The following is a 15,919-nucleotide window of genomic DNA, read 5'->3' as shown; positions in this document are numbered from 1 at the left end:
TATGACTAGAAAGGTTAATTGGATTTTTTTTTTTTTTTTTTTTTGGGTTCTTTGGCCGTGGAATGGAGATATGGGTATTTGATTTATGCTGTAGTAGTAAAAGTTTTTTACTATATATATATATATATATATATACATATATATATATACACACACACAAACTAGACTTGTCACATGTGCTTTACGTGTGCAATAATACTCTTTCTTATTTATTTGTTTTTAAGGTTTAGTGTTAGAATGCTTAAAAATGATATTTAAATAACCGTGTAATTTTTTTTTTTTTAAAGAAAGAGATAAGGTAACTTGGAATAATATTTAAAAATGAGATAGAGAACCATAAAAAATTGAAGCTCAATGGGACATTTGAATTTATTGATTGGGATAAGAATTGTAATAAGTTAAAAAAAAAAAATTTGAGATTTGAACAAAAGAAAGATAATATACCTTAGTGTGAATGAATGAAAATTTATGATAACTGTATAGAATTTGAATAACAAAAATTTTGAAATGTTTTAAATATTTTTTTTAATCAAAATTATATATTTAGAAAATATATCATATCAGTTACTATAAGAGTGATTAGATGAGTAGAGAAAACAGGCCAGCCCCATCACCCTCAAAGTGTTCGACAAAGGGACTGGCTTGGAGACATGGCTTATAAAGATAGTTTTTTTGACATTAAGCAGAGTCCAAGTTTGGTTTGGATTGTGTTTAATGGACCAAGAAAGCCAGAGTATAATTTATAATCAATTCAATTTAGTAGATTCTTTTTTAATTCTCAAATATAAAGTTGCATGCTTATTGTCTTTATTGATTTTGTACTTCTTTTAACTGTATATGATGGTTTAGATTGATTTTATTTCATCTGCATTTATTTGTTTAAGGGTTAGTATTTGTAGTTTGTGGGCAAAAGAAAGAGATTGAATTTCATCAACACAAGTTACTCACATTTTAATTCTCTGTTACTGATTTAAAAATAAATAAATAAATAAGTAAAAGCCTCTGTTTCTCCATAAATTATAAGATCCTGTTGTAGTGGTTGCTATTTCAGGGATGCTTTAAATTTAAATCAACACGTTGATCAAATTGCCTAGCCAAAGCATCCGAGGACTAAAATTATGAAAAACAACAACTCAGCCCACAAAAAATGTTTGAATTTGGCATTTAAATTTTCAATGTAGATTTTAAAAATGCTTCTGTAAGGACTCAATTTGAATTGAGTGTTGGGTTTTCAGCCCAACAAGCCCAAACAATACATTTATAGAGAGTGGGCTGACAGGCTTAGGTGCTGGCCGTTGATCACCATGCCCAAACTTATTTTTAAAAATGGCTAAGTGTTTTCTTACAAATGAGGGAATGCTCCTCGGCCTGTGGCCGAGGAGGCCTTTTTTCCTCCCCTCTCTTTTTAGCTTTACTAGCTCTTCTTTTATAGTTTTTATCTTCCTATCTTTTGCTTCCATCTGTTGATTGTCTATTCGCCTTTTTTTCTGGTCGTCCATCCCATCAGAGGCTTTATCGATACTCAAGTGGCTCACTCTGACCAACGTTATCCTGCCAAGGGGTTACCTCTCCATTAATGCGGCCAGGAGGGTTAGTTGAGTGCATTAAATGCGAGAGTGACAGCTTACTTTGGGGTTAGCCACTCCCTGAAATCACTCTTGTCAGGCCGAGGACAAGGTATCCTCGGCGTGGATTCAAGAGAATAGGCTTCCCCCCTTCTCCTCAGAAATAGCTTGCGCTCCTCGGCATGGGCCTTGGGCCTGCTATATGATGGACTGAGGCTATCAGGCCCACGGACCCCACAATAGCCCCTCAAAACTCTGCTGCACGTTCCCTCGAACGGGGAGGAGGGTTTTGATACATGCGGATCCACTGGACGAATGGCCTCACTTTAGTTTATACTGATGCTGGCGGCTTCTTGACTGCCCGATGCGCGTTTTTAGCGTTTCGAGAATTAATGGGTGCCCACATTAAATTTTTGACGGCACCACGTTCCCCACTTTAAACGGCATGATCTCCTGCCTTTATGAGAAAGCGGTTTCATTTGGGAAAATTAAGGGAGAGTATAAATACTTGTTTGACTTGCCTGGTTTCATCATTTTCGCGATTATCATTATTGACGCACATAGTTTGAACTTGGTTCGACTGGCACATTAGCTGAAGAGTATCGTCATACCTCTGTAAGTTTTCTTTTTCTAGTGACCCCAAATTTCCTTGATTTCACTCTTCTTTTTCTTTTTTAGAGCTTTTAGTTATCTTTGGGGAATGGGTAAGTTTAAGGAGTTGGTTGAGTCCGAGGAAATGATGAACAAATTCATTGTTGACTATGGAATACCCGGTAATGTGAACTTGAAATACTGCGAAGAAGGAGAGTGGTACCTTAAGAGGAGAGAGGGTGAGGTCGTAATTCCAATAGTTGCTTTTGTAGAAGGAGGGATGAGAATCCCTATGAGGCCGGTGACCCTCAATTACCTCAGGCATTTCCGCCTGTCCCCCACTCAGTGTGCTGTGAATGTGTTTAGGATACTAGGGTGTGTAGATACCCTGAATGAGAAAATGGGGCTGAGACTGACTCACCATGATGTGAATTGGTGTTATAATCTTCATCACCTGAGGGGTAAGACGTATTACATGAAGACAAGGGACGATAGGGTTCGTCTTATCCAGTGTCTTCCTGACTCCAATAAGGGGTTGAACCAAGATTTCCTCATAGTGTCGGGAGAATGGCACGACGGCTTTCATTGCCCAACCGTAGAGGGGAAGCCAGGTAGGGCGTCCGAAGTACAAGATAATTTAGGTTTCAGTGCCTTTGCGTTTTATACCTATATACTCAACTTGGTTGACTAATCATAATAATTTCACTTTTCTTTTCACAGATCCACACGCCTTTGCACGTCACTTCCACCTGGTCAACAAAGCGGATTTGGAGACCGTTCTCAGGTCGGAACTTTTCTTGAACGAATCTGACAACCAAGTCAGAGCTGCTCATAAAATCCTCGGGTGTGACCCAGCTCAAACGTCATTCCCTGTTCCGCAGCACGTAATTAGAGCTCGTGATCCTCGGCTTACACAGATTACCGTGGTGGAGAGCGGTTTCTCTTTTACTGGGGGGTCTTACATACCTGAAGGTATTCCGCTATCAGGTCCCTCTTCATCCCAGCAAGTAACGGTGGCCGAGAAAGGACCGCCTAAGAAAGCAAGGGAGGTGGTTGAATTGAGCTCCTCCGAGGACGAGTATAGTGTATTCGACTTAGCTGATCAGCCCGAGGATCCTCCCGGTGACCTAGGGGATCCTCACTTATCCGAAGCCGATCTTCAGTCTTTAAGTGTTGGTACCCAAGCCGAGATGGGTTTAAAGAGGCAGCCCCGGACCAATCTTCTTGACCTACTCGAAGGTGGTTCCAAGAAAGATGTGCCAGGGGAGTTACAATCCCAGCCCCCAGCACCTCAGTCCCAGGTTCCAATCGTGCAAACCAGGTCATCATCCACCCCTATAATAGCTGCCCCTTCTACTGAGTCCCCTGATCCGAAAAGGAAAAGACTTTCTAAGGGTAAGGATCCAATGGATGGGAGCAAATCTCATTCTTCGCCCGAGGAGGGTAAGACTCGTAGACCCCCAAAGCAGTTGAAGCTTGGTGATCAAAAGAAAGGCAAGAAGGTCATCCAGCAGCCCCAGGCCCAAGCATGGCTGCCTGCTGCCATGCTCCATGACCAGCCCCTAATGGATAACGCGTCAATACGAGAGTCTCAAGGAGACGAGGGGGCTCTCGTAGCCGAAGCCGAGGAGAAATCTCTTCTTCTTCCCATTGATATGGCTGAGTTGGAGAAGATGAGTGGGGTAGAGGTTGTCCTCGACCTTAAGAAATATCTAGGCATGGTAGGTCCTTTGGCAACCATTCTTTTTACTAGAAATTTTTGTTGCTCAGTACTTTCTTTCTCTTTATAAGCTGCTTGTTTTTGCTGGCAGGCTATTCAGGCCTTTTTAGGTTGGGCGAAGAGGTTGACGACCATAGTCACGCCTTAGCGCAGAGCGCGATAAGTTCCTAAAAGCGGCTAAAACTCTTAAGAGATCTGAGGCTGACCTGAAAAGGCGACCGAGGATCTGGCAGAAATGGCGAAGGCCAGGGATACTGCTGTTTCTGACCTAGCCGTGGTCAGGAAGCAAGCTGAGGATCAAACTGTCCACTTGCAAGAGGTTGAAGGCCAATTACAAAAGGCCAAAGAGGACTTTCCTACATGAAGACAAGTTTGACCAAAGCAATCCACGACAAGGGTGTTGCCGAGTATGCCAGGGACGAGGCTGTGAGAGCCAGAGACGAGGCAATTTTTGCAAAAACAGACGCTGAGCGTCTGTGGACGAGGCAAAAGAAGAGGCTTTCACCGAAGGGGTGGCTAAAGACTGAAGCCACCCTTCGGGCTCAAGTTCCTGCTGTGTGCAGGCATTATTGCTCTCAAACTTGGCATGAAGCCCTCAACCAAGCAGGGATTGATGCTTCGTCTGATCTTAGAAGGGAAGATAGGGTATATTACCCTACTGCCATTCGCGAGGTTACGCCTGCTGCTCCTGAGGAGGAGTCTTCCTTACCATTGGTTGAAAGTCAAGACAAGACCGCCGAGGATGCTCCGTTAATTGATCAACCATCCGAGGAAGTCGAACCCCGGATAGCGTTGGGGGAAGTCGTAACCGAGGGTCAGGGAAGACCTCAAGACGTGCCAATCCTCCGACGGACTTTTAGAGATCTAGCTGTTGAGCTTTGGCCTAGCTTTTTGATTTACCTACTGAGTTGAAGGAACTAGTATACGGCCTAGGATAGCTTTGTTTATTTTTTCTTTGATACTATCTCGTTTCCTGCCTCAGTGGCATTGTAAGGGAGTCGTGTACTTTCTTTTTGAATCGAATACTTGAGATTTTGCTTTCATCTAATGATACTTTATTTTGTTTGCTTTGCTATTGTATTCTATTCAATATTTGTATTCCATTCTGGAGTTGGCATCATGGGACCATCTATTATCATCCAAATATATAAATCGAAGGGTTGTATTATAGCCTGACATTGAGTAACGCTTTGGCTTTTCTCAGAGCAGTTATTTTCTTCATGGGTTCGAGTCCGAAGACCATATACTACCCTAGTAATGCACAATACTTATTTAGTTTTCCATAGGTTTGGGTCCGAGGACCATGTAATACGTCAGTTTTATCCACCGCTTCTATTTTTTTGTAAATATTAGATATAATCGGTGTGTGTAGTTTTACCATAGGTTTGGGTCCGAGGACCATGCAATACCTTGGTTCTATCTACCACTTCAATTTTTTGTAAATGTTAGACTTAATCGGTGTGTGTAGTTTTACCATAGGTTTGGGTCCGAGGACCATGCAATACCTTGGTTCTGTCTACCACTTCAATTTTTTGTAAATGTTAGACTTAATCGGTGTGTGTAGTTTTTACCATAGGTTTGGGTCCGAGGACCATGCAATACCTTGGTTCTGTCTACCACTTCAATTTTTTGTAAATGTTAGACTTAATCGGTGTGTGTAGTTTTACCATAGGTTTGGGTCCGAGGACCATGCAATACCTTGGTTCTGTCTACCACTTCAATTTTTCCTGTAAGTATCTAGTTTCACCATAGGTTTGGGTCCGAGGACCATGCAATACCTTGGTTCTGTCTAGTACCCAGGTATAATGGTGTGCGTAGTTTCACCATAGGTTTTGGGTCCGAGGACTATACAATACCTTGGCTCTGTCTACCACTTCAATTTTCCTGTAAGTATCTAGTTTCACCATAGGTTTGGGTCCGAGGACCATGCAATACCTTGGTTCTGTCTAGTACCCAGGTATAATGGTGTGCGTAGTTTTACCATAGGTTTGGGTCCGAGGACCATACAATACCTTGGCTCTGTCTACCACTTCAATTTTTCCTTTTTTGTAAGTACAGGTTTGTCCTCAGATCGCTTTACTGGATATGATATTCTTTGCGTCAGATTACAATCTTTACACGTGGCATTGGTCTCGCCTCTAACTTGAGGCCCCATCTTTTTTATTTAAGAAGCGCCCCCTGTCTGTTCGTGTTCCGTGCTCAACGCTCCGATGCGCGAAACGCGCCTTCATTAATGCCCTCGTAAATTGACACGAGTCCAACCGTATGTGGCCTCCTTGGAAATTGGGGACTTCATTACTGATCCAGCTGATAATACCCTTTTCGAATTCTGCATGAATTAATTCTCACCAAACTACCATCCCCTATATAAAGTAAGTAGATGGTTACTCCATAACCCATGAACCCCTCAACACAAACAGAGCAAAACACTTCTTCCAGCTTCACATGCCCTTTTAACAACCCCGCTGGAATTGTCGCCGGGACTGAAAAAAACGGTATGGCCGCAGCTCCCACTGGGCTTTCGTGCGGCAGAGTCTAGGCGTAATCCTGATGGTGCCCTTCGAGGTATCCAGAGGGGTGTCGTTAGAGAACCTCACGTCTTTCCTCGGAGCACACCCCCGACGAGGAAGGCGCATGAATTCACCTCATGGGCGGTGCTCGAGTGTTGCCGTCTCCAATGGCAACACTCGAGAGGGATGGAGAGAATCGAGGGAACATCATGGGGAAAGGTACCCTCGAGCCCTGCGTCTGCTCCTCTCTTTGTTCCAGCTCTGCCCAGCCGAGGAGGGAGTGGTTGGGGGCCTGAGGGCATGATGTCCTTCACCTCCTCCACCGTGTGTCAAGCTCTCCCATTCTTTTGATGCCAAATAAAAGCACGAGTTGACACTTCCCTCCGGCTAGTTCTCTCTTGGGGCGGCTTCACCTGGGCCTCTGATTGTAGGAGTAGCTAGGAATAGCAGGTGGCTATTAGCTAGTAAATTTACTTGTAACACAGGCCTACCTGAGCCTCTGATTGTAATATGTAATTTTTCTACGTTTGAATTAATAATATCAAGATCTTTTGTTTTTCTTTTTCGTTTTTTTTTTTTTTTTTTTTTTTTGTACAATAAATACTTAAAATTTAGAACTCTTATCTTATTCAATCTGCTGTAAAACAAATACTTATAACTTGGAACGTTATCTTTTTCAGTCTACCGTAAAACAAACACTTAGAACTTAGAACCTTATCTTATTCAATCTACTGTAAAACAAATACTTAGAACTTAGAACCTTATCTTATTCAATCTACTGTAAAACAAATACTTAGAACTTGGAACGTTATCTTATTCAATCTGCTGTAAAACAAATACTTATAACTTGGAACGTTACCTGGTGCACCGGCCAGCACCCTAATCCTTCCCACAGACGGCGCCAATTGTAAGGACTCAATTTGAATTGAGTGTTGGGTTTTCAGCCCAACAAGCCCAAACAATACATTTATAGAGAGTGGGCTGACAGGCTTAGGTGCTGGCCGTTGATCACCATGCCCAAACTGATCTTAAAAAATGGCTAAGTGTTTTCTTACAAATGAGGGAATGCTCCTCGGCCTGTGGCCGAGGAGGCCTTTCTTTCTCCCCCTTCGGCTTTACTAGCTCTTCTTTTATAGTTTTCATCTTCCTATCTTTTGCTTCCATCTGTTGATTGTCTATTCGCCTTTCTTCTGGTCGTCCATCCCATCAGAGGCTTTATCGATACTCAAGTGGCTCACTCTGACCAACGTTATCCTGCCAAGGGGTTACCTCTCCATTAATGCGGCCAGGAGGGTTAGTTGAGTGCATTCAATGCGATAGTGACAGCTTACTTTGGGGTTAACCTCTCCCCAAAATCACCTTTGTCGGGCCGAGGACAAGGTATCCTCGGCGTGGATCCAGGAGAATAGGCCTCCCCCCTTCTCCTCAGAAATAGCTTGATCTCCTCGGCATGGGCCTTGGGCCCGCTATATGATGGGCTGAGGCTATCAGGCCTACGGACCCCACACTAATATAATAGTGTTCACAGTGATACTCTTAATTTGCTAAAAAGTTATTTTTAGCACCATAAACAACAAAATGCATGTTGCATTGATGGTGCTAAAGTTAAAAAATTTAGCATCCAAACTATAGTAACTATAAAAAATGATAGCTTACTATAAGAAAGAGAAGAAAGCAGTATGTATGAAACACTTTTGATGATGAAAGCTTAAAGACGGTAGAATCTCCTTCACCCTTTTTTTTTTTTCTTGACAAGCTATATCCCTTAACCTTGAAGTTTCCTCCTTTCCACTTAAGATGGGAAAAGAAAAAGAAAAAGAAAAAGGGAGGTCTTAAATATAAACAGGTCCTACATATAAAATGTGTACATTTACGTATAGGTGATGTGTTAATTTTAATTCTTTTTCTTCTTAATTTCTATAATTTCTCTGATGATTACACAACAAACATTGCTGTTAAGAAAAACACTCCCACAACAAACATTTTAATTTACATTTAAACGTAAAAATTTGAAGAATAATATAAATTGCTAATATAATAGTGTTCACAGTGATACTGTAATTAATTTGCTACAAAGTTATTTTTAGCACCATAAACAACAAAATGCATGCTGCATTGATGGTGCTAAAGTTTAAAAATTTAGCATCCAAACTATAGTAACTATAAAAAATGATAGCTTACTATAGCTAAAAAGTTATAAAAAAAATTTTAAATTCCAATCTCTCTCTTCTACTATTTCTTTCTCTCTTTAGCTCTCCAACCTGTTCTCTCTCTTTCTTCTATCATTTTTTTTCTCTCTTCTCCTCAGACTCAAATCTTTTTTTTTTTCTCTCGTCACTCTCTCTTTTGTAGTGATATAATGGGTTTTGTGGCCAGCTATGGAAGTAGTGGTGATAGGTTTTCTGATGATAGGTTATGTGGCTGTTGTGGGTTGTTGGGGAGGAAATGAGAAAGAAATTAATAAATAAATAAACAATGTTTGGCTTAGATGTGAAAAATAAGAGAATTAATATAGTGAGAGTTATGAAATGGTGTGATAAAATAGATAAAATAAGAGAATAAAACCAGGAAAAAAAAAAAAAAAAGCTCCAACTTCTTTAAAACTCAAAAGAACCAGCCTAAAGTCAGAAAGAGACTACGGCAATTACGTTTTATCCCAAAAACAGAGGTTGTTAAATATTAAAAAGAAAGGCAATATGTACCATCAGATTCTATTTATAATTTATTCAAATTGTAAAATTGATGTGGCTGTGTATAGTGATCTAATGGTATTAAAGTTTTAATGTCAAAGTGGTTGCATTAATATATTATTTAAATCTAAAATAATTTTTATTCACCAATCATTCATTCTGAATAGAAAATTTCATTGAACTTAATTTTACGCATAAGGCTAAAATATTAACAATTAATTTTGCAAAATTATGGCCCTAATGCTGATTTGCGTGCCAGTGTATGCACTTGTGCACACTTACATGCATACATATAAATATGAGATGGGTTCAAGTTATATACGGTCTAACTCTAAGTAATGTTACACTACCCAATAACTTGTTATAGAATTCATATTTTGAAAATCTCACCGTTGAATTCCATTATCTATATGTTTTAACGTTCATGCCAATTTTTATGTCAATTAGATGTTATTTACCGTTTGATCTATAAACTTATCTTTTATATATTATATTAAACTACAAAAACTTGAATTTAAACAATTGATTGATGACATGACTATTAGTTGTCTTTGATCACCTCAAATTTTGCAAGCATGGAGAATATACGAAGATAATGTAATCTAATGGTGGGTTTGTCAAAATTCGCATTGAATTAAAAATATTAAGTGGTGTAATATTTCTTAAAGTTACACCAGGTGTAACTTAAACCCAACTCTATAAATATAAATATATATATATATATATATATATATATAATAAGCTAATGCTGATATGTGTGCCTATGTCTGCATGTGTATACATTTACATATACACATACATACAAAAATAAAATAAATATTTATGTGACATTATTTTTCCTAGGCACCGTAAAAGGGAATTTTGATTCAACTGACAACGTTGACAGAACAACTACAAGCGTTTAGAAAGTCTTCATTAGTCATTACCACATTTATCAAGTGAAGTATGTTGATACTGAGACTCCAATGTTCGCTTTTTTGACTGCTCGAGTCATAAATCACTTATAGGAGGACCTGTCACTTGGTGGTACTTCTGAAGAAACGGCAAAAATATTGAAGTATACTTTAAAAGATAAACCATGACATCATCCCCAACCTGCATAAATGCAATTTTGACCTTAATTTCAGTGATATGTTCAAGAAACAACAGAGATGAAGTTAGCAAACCATACGCTTTGTGAAAGAAGACACCAAGCTGAAGAAGATAGAGGTCCTGCAATGGGACTTGCACGATTAATCTGTTACATATTTATGAATATTTTCAAACAAGAAATAAGGCAAATATGAAATGTTAACAAACTACTCCTAGAAAAATAAATAAATGAGGATACCCAAAAACCAAAACACTGCCAACCCCATTTCCAGAATGAAATGGATGATATTGACAATGTTGATAGCAACATTGAACATTGTATATGAAGTTTGCACAATAAATAAACAAACTAATGCTTGCCTTATCATAAGCCTTGCAAATTACATTGATAGAGTTGAATTGCTCATGCATCATGATTTCAATGGTCCTTTGCACAATCTGAAAACATAATGAGCAGTATTTTACATATTAGATGCGCAATGTGATTCCCTTCTCAAGACTTTAATTAATCAATGAGAGCACGACATAACCGACCCAGAAATGGAAACACTAGCTACAAAACATTCAGTACCTCCACCATCAATCCATATAATATATAAAGAGAAACTTAAAATATTTTATGCTCACTCACTACCATGAAGTTACACTAAGAATTACCATAATCCATAACTATAGTTTGTTTACTTTGTGCTTTTGGTCTTTGAAGTTTCAAGCAAGCGCTATTCATCCCTAAAGTTTAAACCATATAGTTTACTTGCTTAGCATTTTTGGTCCTGAAGTTTAGCACTATTGGTCCTTAAAGTTTAAAAAATAAGCATTTTTTTGGTCCCCAAAGTTTCTCATGAGCTAGGAAGCATGGACACTTCGTTTAGAGTGTCGTACTGTATCTATGTCATACCTATGTTATACCAACCATCTCATATTATAAGTTTTCAAAAATTGCTCATGTTGTCGTGTCGTACCTATGTTCGTGTTTGTGCTTTCCAGCGCTCTTGGTGTTTAAAATTCCAAAAGCTCTATATGAACGGTTTTAGACCCCTTAAACCAACCAGATTAACCTAGTTGATTAGCCAAGTGATTAACTTAGTCAATTTATGCAAATCTAGGTTATCACAATCACACAATCATATCAAGAATATAAAGCAGCGGAATAATAAATAACACAAGATATGATGACTCAGGAAACCACATGGTAAAAACTTGGGGGAGGATTTGACCTAGCTATCCTCAAGGTAAACCTGAATCCACTATACGAAAAAATCAAAGTTCATACAAAGGACTTACAAGCTCCCCACTTGACTTCCTAATGCTACTCACCAGTAGAACTTACTGACACGTCCACGTGCAAGCTCTGAATCAACGGACTCCTTCTTTCTTGGATTCTTCACAAGATACAAGCACCCACGCTTGTTATTCTTTAAGCTCCAATGGCAGCAACCGAGTTGATCATCAAGATGATGAAGTAATCTCTACCTTGAAAACCCTAAGTTTATGTGAAGGAAAGCTCCTTAAAGATCTCACAAGAGATTCACACAAACAGCAAAGTATGAGCAACAATACAACAAGAGCAACTCTAAAAATGTGGCTAGGGTTTTACCTTTTATACCTAGGGTAAAAACAGAAAACCCAAAACATTTAATGAGTTAGGGCTGAGTTGGAAAATTCTGCAGAAAAAACATTCTAGCCGACTTTCGATCGATCGAGCCAGGCCAAAATGCACCAATGCATCTACAGCCTCTCGATTCCAACTTTACATAAAATATATAACTTTGAGCAAGCCTAAACAAGACTAAACATATTGTTTTGATCATGGTTTGCCAATATTACACATTAGAGTTCTAAATACATCAAATCCTAAATCTTTAGAACCTAACACTATAATTTTTTAAACTTCAAGGACCAAAAGTTTAAAAAATGAGCATTTTTTTATCAAGTAAAGTTTCAAGTGGAGTGCTATTGGTTCCTAAAGTTTCAAATGAAATGAGTGTTTTTTGTCACAAGTTTCTAGTGAGTGCTATTTGGCAACTTGAAGTTTAAAAAATTAAGAGATGGTATTTGATATCAAATGATACAATGTAAGCAGTATCAAAATTTAATAAGTGCATGTCAGTAAAAACTAACTAACTTACTAATAAATAAAAGACACGAATTAGTAAGTAGTTATTTTTATACACATGTTTCACGTTTATTGGATTTTGATACAATGATACGTAGTGTGTTTGGAAAGTGCATTTTACACTTCCTAGCGGCACTTTTTGTTTTAGTGGATCTCGTACACTGTTCACGGGACCCACAAACCTCTTTTTTCAGCAAAATAAACATTAAAAATGGGTCCCACGGTATTACACATTTAAAAATAATTTTGCTAAAGTTTTCAATTTTCAACGGTATTCAAACAGACCCGTAGTATCATTTCATTTAAAATATTTTTTCAAAAATTAGAGCTTTTGATATTTCAACTGCTCAGAAACCAAATACACTCAATTTTTAAACTTTAGGGACCAAAAGCTCTCGTTTTTTAACTTCAAACACACACACACATATTTAAGTGAATGTATAAGCGTATAAATGTACCTGAGATTGGGGCTAGCGAGAGTGAGATTGGAAACGAGAGAGAGGAGGAGCGTTTTCAAAGACCACAACGAAGCACTTATTCAAGAGCTTCACGTACTCTTGAGGATCCTCTTTTCTCACCAAAAACGACATCGCTTCAGAGTCACTACAGCTGAGGCATTGTGAACCTGTGCACGAGCACGAGCATGAGGACAGCGGAGGAGGAGAAACGAGTGATACGATTGTGGAAGCGAGCGTCCGCATGCGGTGGCGGAATAGTCGCCATAGTACCTCTAGAACCCACCTTTTCTTTGGCATTTTTTTGGGGAAAGTGAGAAGTGATAAATGAGTAGTTTTTTTTTTTTTTTTCTTGATACTCATCGTCTACACTTGCTTGTCCATGGCAAGCATGGCCAAATAACATTCCCTTGCTGCCAGCTGGTCTCCCTGGACTTGTCCTACCCCATGCTCTATAAGGAACTTGACTAATAGGTGGTAAGTGGACATGACTGCCTTTCAACTATTTAGTTGGCCTTCCAATTATGGCATTTTATGAGGACGAGCAAATCTACCATAAGGAAATTTACATCTTTGGTTACCTGCTGCGAATATGCCCCCACCAACTGGCAATGTAACAATGCCTACAGGTATACCTTAATTCTTCAAAACCTACTAGAGGCGATTATACTAGTCGAAGCTGGTCTCGTCCAACCTTATTTGCTGAAAAAGCTGGATAATATAAGAATGTTTGCTGAGCTTCCATTGTCTACCAGCACTCTTCTGTTGTGTAGTCAGCAATGAGCAAGGTGATAACAATAGCATCATCCGTGAGGATGATGAATTCTCTCGGCGTTTTCGTCGTGAAAGTGATCATATGCTCGTCTGTGGACCTTGCCTTTGGTGATCATCAGAAAGTTGAATGCTCTGCACTACCTTCAAGTATGCCTTTTTTGACTTGGACGACTGGCCTGTTGAACTTCCTCCAATGATAACTCTTATTTCTCCTAGCGGTGGTTGTGATAGTTCTTCTACCTTCCTTTCCAGTTTTTCGTCCTTGTGCTCTCATCCAAGGAAATTCCTCAACTTTCCTTGTCTTATGAGGTTCTCAATTTGCTGCTTGAGATCAAAACACTCGTCTTTATCATGCCCATGATCCCTATGGAAGTGGCAATATTTGTTCCTGTGCACTTGTTGGGATCCCTTCATCTTCTCTGGCCATTTCAATGAAGGGTCATCTTTGATTTGTATCAGGACTTGCTCAAGTGGCATAATTTAACGGAGTATATTGCTGATTGCGTGCTGAAGAACCTATCTTCTTATCCGGTCTTTTTTTATCATCTGTCTGTCCTTTCTTTGGATGAGGGCCTTGTTCTGGTGGCGATTTGTCTCCATTTTTTTCGTCTATTTCTCTTCTTAGCTATGATCGCATCTCCGCATTCATGAAGTTCTGAATTGAATGGACGAGTTCGGCCATGGTTTGAGGCTCTTGCTCATAGAGTTTATGGATGAACAAATTTGAATGAACTCTGTTGTAGAAAGTTGCCAACAGCAATTTGTCATCCATCTCGTCACCGTCAAGGCTTCCTTATTGAAATGAGTGATAAATGACCGCAAACTCTCATTTTTCCCCTGTTCAATCATTAACAAACTGGACATAGAACGTTTGTGTCTCTAACCACGTATAAAGTTATTGACAACAATTTACTCAATTCTTTGAAAGAACTTACTAAGTTAGGGGGTATTTTTATTGAACCACACTCTAGTTGGACCCTTGAGGGTGGTAGGAAAGGCACTACACATTATTTCATCTGGCACCCTTGAAGATGCATAGTGGTCTTAAGGTGGCAATGTGGTCAAGGATCTCGGTTCCTGTCATATGAATCTAAGAAGACATCTTAAACTTTGTGGTAGGGGATGGCCGCTGATGGAAGCGTAAAGGGAGAATCAATCCTGTGAACCAAGTCTTCTACTGGGTTTGTCCTCCTCATATTCTCCTTCATTTCATCCATGCCTTTTTCATTTGGTCCATTTCCTTTTCCAAATGAGGCACCCTCCGCGAAGTGGTACCCCTTGATTGACTTCATGTTCAATATTATCTCTGTCCTCTTGACTCCAAGTTTGCCCTTCTTCTTCGTGCTCTCTCATGCATTTGCCTTCTCAAGTCAATCTCCCTCCATAGTTCTTGGTTTTGGCGAGTTAACTCTGCCATTGCCGCTACCATAGAGTGCATATGTTGGACAGAGGATGTCTGCATGCTGGTGCAAATTGGTGATCATGGTAAGGGTTACTTGATGCATCCTGCTTTCTTGATGGCCGGGCTAGTAGCCCTCGATCTGGTCCGAACCATCAACTTTTTGTCTTGGAAAACAAATTGTAAAACAATTATCGATCCCCACAGACGGCGCCAACTGATGTTCCCTGGAAAATCAGTAAGTTGAATGATACGGATTCTGATGCAGGGCCTGAAAGGAAATAAAGATAGTCAAAGGTGACTGGTGGAGACCGATCAAAGATCCTCCGATGACAAAGTTAGTACTGTTTGTAGTAATAATTGTAAATGAAAAAATGTCTTAAATCCTTACCTTTCTGCAAGTGAGTCCTTTATATAGTGCTTGCTTAAGGAATTATTTTGTAACTTCTCCTGTCATTGCGGATCTTTGAGGTAACCTCCATAACTGTTATGGAAGTTACAACATTTGGGATTTCATCCTTAACCGTTTATTGCAGAACGGTTGGTAATGATGAAACATTGCATCTGATGAGAGCAAATGCAATCCCGTTTGTCTCGTCCGTCCATCCTTAAGGGCAGACGAGACACTGTTACAATGTCTTGTCCGTCCGTCCTTAAGGGTGGACGAGACATTGTTACGATGTCTCATCTGTCTGTCCTTCAAGGCGGATGAGACTGCTTTGGACGAGTTCATTGAATGAGTTCTTTAATGGTCCCTTTTTTCTTGGATGAGGCATGTGGACGAGCTGGAAGTTAGCTTTTTCTCCAACACATCACACAACCAATGACAACCTTCTACTTAAAAATTTGTTGTGAAATATTGTGAAATTGTTTTGGACGTAACTTTTTATATATGTATATCTATAATTATTTTTTAATTTTATTAAGTGTTTATGTATCTTACGATACACAATTTGATACGATATCCAAATATAGAAAAATAAAGATTGATTCACGATTTGACAACT

The 15,919-nt window shown here is 39.3% G+C and overlaps 1 protein-coding gene across 1 annotated transcript; it reads left to right on the top strand.

Annotated features, from left to right (window-relative positions):
- Nucleotides 1-2,084: 2,084 nt before the first annotated feature.
- On the top strand, nucleotides 2,085-4,024 carry LOC136062270 (uncharacterized). Its single transcript, XM_065761128.1, has 3 exons — nucleotides 2,085-2,767; nucleotides 2,877-3,877; nucleotides 3,968-4,024. The coding sequence occupies exons 1-3, from the start codon at nucleotides 2,266-2,268 to the stop codon at nucleotides 4,022-4,024; spliced, it is 1,560 nt and encodes a 519-aa protein (XP_065617200.1). The 5' UTR covers nucleotides 2,085-2,265.
- The last annotated feature ends 11,895 nt before the right edge of the window (nucleotides 4,025-15,919 follow it).

The sequence above is a fragment of the Quercus suber genome, unplaced genomic scaffold (assembly GCF_002906115.3).
Source record: "Quercus suber isolate HL8 unplaced genomic scaffold, Cork oak 2.0 scaffold_398, whole genome shotgun sequence".
In the NCBI taxonomy this organism is placed as follows: Eukaryota; Viridiplantae; Streptophyta; class Magnoliopsida; order Fagales; family Fagaceae; genus Quercus; species Quercus suber.
The sequence above is the reverse complement of the archived record's forward strand: the minus strand, read 5'-3'. Positions and strand labels throughout refer to the sequence as shown.

Coding starts and splice junctions, on each gene's coding strand:
- LOC136062270 (XM_065761128.1), top strand. CDS start 2,266: ATGGGTAAGTTTAAGGAGTTGGTTGAGTCCGAGGAAATGATGAACAAA. Junction 2,768..2,876: donor AACCGTAGAGGGGAAGCCAG/GTAGGGCGTCCG, acceptor TTCTTTTCACAG/ATCCACACGCCTTTGCACGT. Junction 3,878..3,967: donor TTAAGAAATATCTAGGCATG/GTAGGTCCTTTG, acceptor TTTTGCTGGCAG/GCTATTCAGGCCTTTTTAGG.